Source organism: Asparagus officinalis, chromosome 7 (assembly GCF_001876935.1).
Source record: "Asparagus officinalis chromosome 7, Aspof.V1, whole genome shotgun sequence".
NCBI lineage: Eukaryota > Viridiplantae > Streptophyta > Magnoliopsida > Asparagales > Asparagaceae > Asparagus > Asparagus officinalis.
Genome location: NC_033800.1, coordinates 140,432,868 through 140,443,140, shown reverse-complemented (window position 1 = coordinate 140,443,140; position 10,273 = coordinate 140,432,868). Strand labels below are relative to the sequence as shown.

The 10,273-nt window shown below is 32.1% G+C and overlaps 1 protein-coding gene across 1 annotated transcript in view; it reads right to left on the bottom strand.

Annotated features, from left to right (window-relative positions):
* The window catches only part of LOC109847873 (protein FAR1-RELATED SEQUENCE 5-like), a 20,734-nt gene extending 11,926 nt beyond the window's left edge, over positions 1 to 8,808 (bottom strand). Inside the window, exon 1 of the mRNA XM_020417108.1 lies at positions 7,576 to 8,808. Coding sequence (XP_020272697.1) covers positions 7,576 to 8,808 — 1,233 coding nt within the window. The remainder of the gene's footprint in view (positions 1 to 7,575) is intronic.

Sequence of the window (10,273 nt, the reverse complement as noted above, 5' to 3'; positions counted from 1 at the left end):
AATGTCTGCAGTTTCTTTGTTTTTCTCTTTCTTTTTTCTTCTTCTTCTTCTTTTACGAGAATTTTTAGCATGCCAAACAATCCAGCACCCTAAATTTGGTAATTTCCAGTGTTTTCGTCCAAAGGTATGCAAGTTGGCACAAACCTAAATCTTTTATAAAAAAACCTTCAAACGTGACAATAATCAAACTCTAGGTCTCTTATCTATTCCTAACACATACGAAAGTTTCTCTTTCTAATTACAGTACTTGATTAGACTCTAGTCACCTAAAAATAAGCATACAACCAATGGCATTATGAAACCTCGCGACAATAAGATTATAGATAACAAGCATCACATGGATTAGACTAAAATCATATCATCCCGTATATTATATATACTCTCCATGCTAATAAACACTTTTGAAAACGAAACATTATGACACGTAAAAAGACCAACATAAAATTTCAATTGAACTAGTCTTAATACACCGAACCATGCATAAACTAAAGATAACAAAGTTTGGCCCCAAATAGTAAAGTTATCAATCAATCATCCTCATCTAATTTTGAAGAAGAAGTCTCAGCACCAGCTACCAAATTTGAGCCACCCGTCACGTTGGCACCAATTAAAATAAGAAACCTCATTGATAAAATACAAAACAGTCCGAGTCATCAAAGCGATGTGCCCATCAATTTTTCATCGGGACATAAAGCCAAGTGTCAAAATTTCACTTGCTAGTCTGAAATCCTAACGGTTAACGAACGAAGTGCTTGCTACGCGCAAACTTGACGAGTCGACAAATTGCAAGCAAATCTGGACTCGAACTCTGGATTTGATCGATCGTGGCTCGTTGCGGTCACCATCGGCGTTGTTCGAAAATTGGCCGTCGGCGTCAAGAACTTTACCAGCCGCGCGGGGTGTCTTAATGGGCCGTAGGAATTTGGTGGCGCTCAGGGAATTGGCGACGCTCGATGTCTACAGGAGACTTGGTCAATAGATTCCATCAATGATCTTGTCCATTTTGATTCAGAGAAATTTGGAAGTTATGGTAAATATTGACGGTTAGAGTTTCATGACTCATAACGTGTTGTCACAGGTTGAGCATCCTCTTTATGGATCAAAACCTTGATTTACGCAATGATATCGGCTTATTTAAACAAAAACCCCTCTTTAAATTTCGTGGTCAGGGATTTGAACATGGATTGCTCTGTGAGTGCTGTAGTACTATAACAACATATCCGCAACCTATTTGAGGGGTATTTTTAGAGGAAATTTTCCAAATAACATTAGCGATCATATGAATTTTTTTATATATTAAGAATTTTATCATGAATTAGACATTCTGCAACTCTTGTTAGAATGAAAATTTATCACGTCGCTATAGTATTCTGAATCATAAAAAAGGACTGTCGAAAGTCACAAGTGTCCAAAACCACATATGACTAATAAATGCATACAAGACACGCTCCTAAAAAATTATCTCCACGTGAGGTTAAATATCCCCTCTTTCTACATTTTCCATATTTCAAAGTTATATATTGTGAATAATTGCTCTTCTGACTATGTCAAACAAACAACATAATGTTGTTTGTTGCTATCGCTCTTTTTCTTGTCTATTTTCTCAGTATTCTTGACATAAATGATGACAGTGAGTAAGATTTTGGAAATAGATTTTTTTTTTTTGGGTCCAAAAAAACACTTGCCACGCGGAGTCTTGTAATCAACCCGCGTGAAGGCCACCCATAATTTGTATGCAAACGTGTATGAATGGAACACTAGCAGTGGCTCATCGGAGGTAGTACCAAAAAAAAAGAGCGAGTAATAATGGAAAGAAAGCGGTGAGGGTCAAAACATGGAGCATTATGGATCATCAGTCTTGATATTGGAAGTTAAGTAGAGGGGACCGGCTCTTCAGGCTAAGGGACAAATAACATCAAATGCTCCAAGTCTACATAATTTTGATATCTTTTTTGAGTAGTTTACGTAATTTTTATGTCACTTGGAGTTGAGTTATCTTCATTGCTCTTGATGTAAAATGTGGGGCTTTTCTGGATGGAAACTTTGTTGAGTCAGTGTACTAACATTGTCCAGTATCAATGTCACTTGGATATATAATGTTGGCCCTCCTAAAATGGCGAATTATCTAAATTTCTAATGGGAGAAAATGGTAAGAAAGAAAGAAGTAACATGCGATGTTTGTTCATATAATTGGTGGTAATGGTGACAATACCTATATTAGATTACTTGGGGAATATTCATCACTAATTTGTCAATAATATCTTCATCAATAATATCTAGGGATATGAGCGATTAATTGAAAAACTAGCCATAATAAATTAGGAATTTGGATTTTTCCTAAATAACAATTATTCATTTACGTTGGAATGATGGCTCATATTCATTATAAGTGGACAACTAAAAAGAAAATTATCCTGAAAACCACCTTAAAAATATGGGGAAATTGCGTCAAGGCCCCAAAAGCAAAATTTTTATGTGCTTCAGCCCCTTTAACTTTTCCTCATGTGGTTCAATCCTTAAATTCAAGATCTATGTTCTGCAGCCATCTTTTATCAATTATTACCTGTCAACTAAGCATAGACAGAGAATAAAAAATAAAAAACCCCAAAATGTCTTTATCTCCTCTATTCTTTCATGTTAAGTCTAAAAGCAAGTTGAATTAGACTTAACATGAACCGAATTAAATTAGACTTAACACGAACCGAATTAGACTTAATCTGAACCGAATTAGACTTAACATGAAAGTCTATTTCATATTAAGTCTAATTCAGTTCATGTTAAGTCTAATTTTATTCCTTCTAAATCTAATTTAAATCATGTTATGTCTAATTCAACTTATTTCAAGTCTAATTTAATTCATGTTAAGTCTAATTCAACTTGTTTTAAGTCTAATTTCATGTTAAGTCTAATTTAATTCATATTAAGTATAATTTAATTCCTTTTAAGTCTTATTTAAATCATATTATGTCTAATTCAACTTGTTTTAAGTCTAATTTAATTGAACTTAACATGAAATTAGACTTAAAATGAACCGAATAAATCTAATTTTAATTCAATTTAGTGTTAAGTCCAATTTAGTACATGTTAAGTTTATTTTAGTTCATGTTAAGTCCAGTTTGATTCGTGTTAAATCCAGTTTGGTTCGTGTTAAGTCCAGTTTGGTTCGTGTTATGTTGAGTTTAAATTATTTTAAGTCTAATTTAAATTATTTTAAGTCTAATTTAAATCATTTTAAGTCTAATTTAATTCATGTTAAGTCTAATTAAACTTGTTTTAAGTCTAATTTCATGTTAAGTCCAATTTAATTCATATTAAGTCTAATTTAATTCTTTTTAAGTCTAATTAAATCATGTTATGTCTAATTCAACATATTTTAAGTCTAAAAATAAGATGAATTGGACTTAACATGAATCATGTTAAGCCTATTTTAACTTATTTTAAGTCTAATTTCATGTTAAATCCAATTTTACTTCATGCTAAGGCCAATTTGATTGTTGTTAAATCTAATTTAATTTTTTTTAAGTCTAATATCATGTTAAGTCCAACTTGATTCGTGTTAAGTCTAATTTCAGTTCATGTTAAGTCTAAATTCAAATTCATGTTAAGTTTAATAACAATTCATGGTAAGTCTAATTTCATGTTAAGTCAAACTTGATTCGTGTTAAGTCTAAATTCAGTTCATATCACTGCACGCCCCGCCGTATGGGGCCCGCTGCCCTCACGTGTGGGGGATGAGCCCTCGAGCAACCGTAGAGGTAGCTCCTTGTAGTCGTGGGGGTCTGGGGGGATTCGAACCAGGGCACGACGGACTCCAAAGGGAGTTCAAGTGGATGCACTGACCGGGGTTCCCTCGTCACCAAAAAAAAAAAAAAACAGTTCATGTTAGGTCTAGTTTCATGATAAGTCTAAATTCAGTTCATGTTAAGTCTAATAACAGTTCATGTTAGGTTTAGTTTCATGTTAAGTCTAACTTGATTCGTGTTAAGTTTAATTTCAGTTCATGTTGAGTCTAAATTCAGTTTATGTTAAGTCTAGTAACAATTCATGTTAAGTCTAATATCATGTTAAGTCCAACTTGATTCGTGTTAAGTCTAATTTCAGTTTATGTTAAGTCTAAATTCAAATTCATGTTAATTTTAATAACAATTCATGGTAAGTCTAATTTCATGTTAAGTCAAACTTGATTCGTGTTAAGTCTAAATTCAGTTCATATTAAGTCTAATAACAGTTCATGTTAGGTCTAGTTTCATGATAAGTCTAAATTCAGTTCATGTTAAGTCTAATAACAGTTCATGTTAGGTTTAGTTTCATGTTAAGTCTAACTTGATTCGTGTTAAGTTTAATTTCAGTTCATGTTGAGTCTAAATTCAGTTTATGTTAAGTCTAGTAACAATTCATGTTAAGTCTAATTTCATGTTAAGTCCAACTTGATTCGTGTTAAGTCTAAATTCAGTTCATGTTACAGTTCATGTTAGGTCTAATTTCATGTTAAGTCCAACTTGATTCGTGTTAAGTCTAAATTCAGTTCATGTTAAGTCTAATAACAGTTCATGTTAAGTCTAATTTCATGTTAAGTCCAACTTGATTCGTGTTAAGTCTAATTTTAGTTCATGTTAAGTCTAAATTTAGTTCATGTTAAGTCTAATAACAAAGGTCTAATTTCATGTTAAATTCAACTTGATTTGTGTTAAGTCTAAATTCAGTTCATGTTAAGTCTAAATTCAGTTCATATTAGGTCTAATTTCAATCATGCTAACTTCCTTTTAAGTCTATATTAAGTCTAAATTCAGTTCATATTAGGTCTAATTTCAATCATGCTAACTTCCTTTTAAGTCTAATTTAAATTATATTAAGTCTAATTTAACTTTTTAAGTCTAATTTAATGTTAAATCCAAATAAATTAGACTTAAAATAAGTTGAATTTGACATAACATGATTTAAATTAGACTTAAAAGAAATTAAATTAGACTTAATATGAATTAAATTGGATTTGACATGAAATTAGACTTAAAACAAGTTGAATTAGACTTAATATGAATTAAATTAGACTTGAAACAAGTTGAATTAGACATAACATGATTTAAATTAGACTAAAAAGAATTAAATTAGACTTAACATGAACCGAATTAGACTTAACATGAAATAGACTTTCATGTTAAGTCTATTTCAACTTGCTTTTAGACTTAATATAAAAGAATAGAGGAGATAAAGATATTTTGGGGGGTTTTTACTTTTTATTCTCTGTCTATGCTTAGTTAACATGTAATAATTGCTAAAAGTGGGATGCAGAACATAGATCTCTAATTTAAGGGTTGAACCACATGGGAAAAAGTCAATGGGGCTGCAGCACATGAAGATTTTGCTTTTGGGGTCTTGACACAATTTTCCCTAAAAATATAGTCAGTTTACAGAAAACACCTTTTATTTTTAATTTATATATAAACTATCTTTAAAATATGTTTTTGTTCCAATCAACCACCACCTAGTCAAATCTTCATTGAAAAAATAAAAATTAATTTTTAAAAATCCAAGTTTGAAGTACTTGACTTGCATCATAAGTAGATCTAAATTGTAGCAAAATGAGTCATATCTTGAATGTGAGTTTTTAAGTGTATTTTTTGGATGTTAATGAATATTTTAACTGAGAGGTGTTTGATTGGAACAATACTTTAAAGATGATTTACGTATAAATTAACTATGAAAGTAAAATTACACTAATTTTAAGGTGATTTCTAGGAAAAAAACCCAAGTAAAAACATTATCTTGACTTAAGTTTGGGCGTAAATTTTAGTGAACTAAGTAATTTTGATATCAGTTGGAGTTATCTTCATTGTTTTTGCTTTCAAACGTGGGAGTCTTCCGCTGAAGGAAAAACTTTCCCGAGTCACTGTACCTGCATGTGTTGTCTTGAATCAACGTGACTATGATTTGTAATGTTGAGTCCTTTTCTTTTTCTAAAAATGGAGAAGTATATCCAAGTTCCTTAATTTCTTTGAGAAGAGAGTAATAGGACGAAGAGAACAAAAAAAAAAAGGAAAGGAATAATACTAGCCAAGCGCATCACTTGGATCAACTTCCGTGATAGTTTGTTCATATTATTGGTGCGGAATTGTGACAATTCCAATATTAGATATTTCTTGGAAAAATCCAGTACTACCTAATTATATCTTCAAGCAATATAGCTAGCAACCAGCTGAGTGAAATGTCGCTTAATTAAGTTTGAAGATTTTATAGTGAACAACTCACTTTCTAATCAAAACCGTTAATTTATTTATAACTGAGGGCAAAATACTATTGTTCATAGACCGAAAAACTAATGACATCACCAGATTATCATTTATCTAACTTATGATTGTTATTTTAAGTGAAAATATAGCTGTCTTTTTTAATTTTTTGTAAACATGTTACATTGGATCGATTATAAGAAAATCTCTCTGAAAATAAAACAATAACCTACTTTTAGTGGTTAATTGCACTAAACTAAGTAGAAGATTAAGATTGCATAGATTTAGTACACTGAGTCGTGAGATATGTGAAGAGTGGGACATTATAGGATGATATGTGGAAGGAGAAGGTTAGACTTAACGTACGTCATTCTCTTGCATGTAGCTTCTCTTTCAATGTGACAAATAGTTATACATGACATTTTTGTTAGTTATTTGTTCGGTATTCAATGACACGACGAGTCGATTTTACGGTTATTATAGTGTTCACAAGTAGATAAGGCTGCAATATATATAGCCGGAACGTTAAATACAGAAAAATAATATTTATGCAGACAATGCAAATGGGTTTTTTAGACTTATTTTCTGAGAAGTAATTTTCGACAGCAATGAATAAATATTTCTTTAACAGAAAAAAATCTCTTTATTAAGAGGTGGGTCCAATTATACTACCAACATCATAGATGGAGATAGGGCTGTCTAAAAAGCCGGACTGGTCCCGACCGGGCTGGAACCCGGCCCGAGCCTCGAATAGTAACTTTTTTATTTTTTTATTTGTGTAATATATGTATATATATAATATGTATATAATATATATATATATATATATATAATACCTATTATGGATCATATATATAGTATATATATATATATATATATATAACTCTCTTAGTATATAATTATATATAAGTATACTCTCTCTTATATAAGTATATATATGTATAAATATACTTTTCTCTTATATATATTATATAATATATATTATATATATATTATATATATATATATATATATATATATATATAATATATATAATATATATATATATATATATATATATAACTCTCTTAGTCATTATAATTATATATAAGTATACTCTCTCTTATATAAGTATATATATGTATAAATATACTTTCTCTTATATATGTATAATTATTATATATATATACTATATATAATATATATATATTATAATATATATATATATATATATATATATTATATAGATATAATTATATATATATATATTATAATATATATATATATATATATATATATATAACATAGCTATGTAATATATATATATATACATACTACTCTTATATATGTATAAGTATTGTTTATGATAAACGGGAGCCCATTTTTCACGAATTTTATAGATATCATTTAGCCAATCGTGCTTTTCCAATCCATTTTTCTTAATAATTGAAACCCAATTCTCTTCAAAAGAGCTAGCATCGTCGGAGTTCCAAATATTTTCTTTGAAAGATTTCATAAATTCCGTTCTATAAGCCCATTGACCCAACTTATCTGGAACTTTGTCCAAGATATGCCAAATGCAAAACCTATGCCGAATTTCTGGAAAAACTGTTTCAATTGCCTTGCATATGCCAAGACATTGATCTGTAATCATGCCCGAAGGAGGATGACTCATTGCTTCAATCCATTTGTTAAACAACCATACAAAAGATTTCGCCTCTTCGTTTGGGATCAAGCCACATCCTAAAAAAACACTTTGCCAATGGTGATTTATGCCTACAAATGGCACAAATACCAAGCCATATTGATTTGTGTTATGTGTGTCATCGAAGGAGACAACATCGCTAAAGTGTTGATAATTCATTCGAGCAATGTCATCCACCCAAAAACAATGAGTTAAGCGCTTCTCTTCATCAACTTCATAAACATAATAAAATGAATGATTCTTCTCTTGTTCCGACTTAAAATGATCCAACATCATTTGTGCATCATGACCGTGCCTCTCCTCTCTCAAATCTCTTTCATAATTTCTCACATCGGTCTCAATGCATCCAATTCTATGAAAACCTCCGCTAGAGTTTTCAAAGAAGGCCATTTGCTTGTTTGTTGGAATATTCACCTCTCCAAACTGCTTTATTAATGTCTTCTTCGCACTTATGACCTCACGGTTTCCCCTTAGAAAATGTGTTCTACTCGGTGAAGTAATTGTATGATTATGTTCTTCCACGAACTTGTAAACACTCCATATGCCAATGTTTTTGTCTAATTTCAAGCGAATCAAGGCCTTAAAATTTGTTCTAATTGTACCACATCGTCGAATTTCCAACGATTTGCTCTTTAACACTCCTTCTTTCGAACAAACATAACTTTTGCAAATTAACTCTCTATCATTCCCATAATTTGTTGTGCTATTACGGATATCAAAACCTCCGACCTTTCCGTAATTTCTGTAGAATTTTTCAGCGTCTTCTAAACTGTCGAAAGTCATTCCTATTTTTGGCTTTAACTGCTCATCAACAATTGGCACAACTAAATTATCTAACTGGGATATTTGTTCATCAACAACATGGGAGAAACCATCTTTAGTTTCTATTGGATCAGACATCAAGAACAATTTTTACCTACAAAAATTAACATAAACAACAAACATCAAGAACAAACCATCAAAGACTACTGTGCACAAACATAAACAAATATCTTTCATGTATAAGATATATCTTTCCTATAAACAGTTATTATATGGGGTGTTTCCTGTAAAAAGTTATTATATGGTGAAGCATCTCATGCAACAGAAAAATGTCAGAGAGTAAAAGTTTGAAAGAATCTCAAAGTCTAAGCACTAGTTTAACGCCGATAATCTACATAATTGACAAACAAATACCGTGACTTGCATCATTCTAGATATTGTGGCTAAATTACCAACTTGGGGTAATTCGATAGGTCAATTTGGGACTGATATAGGCAACACTCAACCGGGACTTGCATCATTCCAGATATTGTGGCTGTTATGTTTATTGATTAGCATAAAGGGTCGTGTTTTTTTTTTCATATTGTCCATTTGCCCAATTGAGGCTGGAAAACTTTGAATTCGGTCTAATCCTCTTGGAGTTGTTTAGTAAACGATGGAAAAAATAACAAGAATAGCAAGAATCAAGCAAGAAGATAAAAGCGCACCTGATTCAAGGAAGAGGGTTTGGGTTCTGCGGAGCTCGACGGCGAGAGGGCGTCGGCGCTGCTCGACGGCGAGAGGGTTTAGGTTCTGGGCTCGACGGCGAGAGGGCGTCGGCGCTGCTCGACGCTTGGAACAGAGGGAGAGGGTTTGGGTTCTGGGCTTAACGGCGATAAGGCGTCGGCGGAGCTCGATGACGGGAAGAGAGGGACCTGGCTCTGGGGTCGGAGGCAGAGTCTTGGTGGAGGGAGAGGGAGGAGAGTCTGGGCAAGCTGAAATGAAGTTCACGAGATGTCCTTGTTGATGTGGCTCATTTTGATGCTAGAATGTCTCAGCCGTTCAAGCCACATCCGACGACGCATTATTATTGGTTGCTATTTCGCACTGTTTGCTGTGGGCGAAAAGATTTCGCCATACGAAAAGTTCTCTCTCTCTCTCTCTCTCTCTTCTCTAATATATATATATATATATATATATAATATGTATATATATATCATATATATATACTATATATATATTTATATTGAGAAAAAATGAGTATACTTGCGCTACAAGCCAGCACAAATTTTGTGTCATTGGTAGTGAAGGTGTCTCATTTCTCATCCACTCATTTCAATTGGGCGACCAATCAACCATACAGCTATATAACAACGGAACTCAGCACCAGGCTTGCACTTTCGCGCGTGAATGTGGTGCCCTATTGAATGATGTGGAGCGATAATATGCCATCTCACTACCAAGCATAAATTTTGTGCTTGGTAACGCAAGCATACCCATATTCTCTCTCTCTCTAATATATATCTTGATATATATATATATATATATAATATATTATATATTATATAATATATAATATAATGATATATAGAGAGAGAGAGAGAGAGAGAGAGAACGAGAGAGA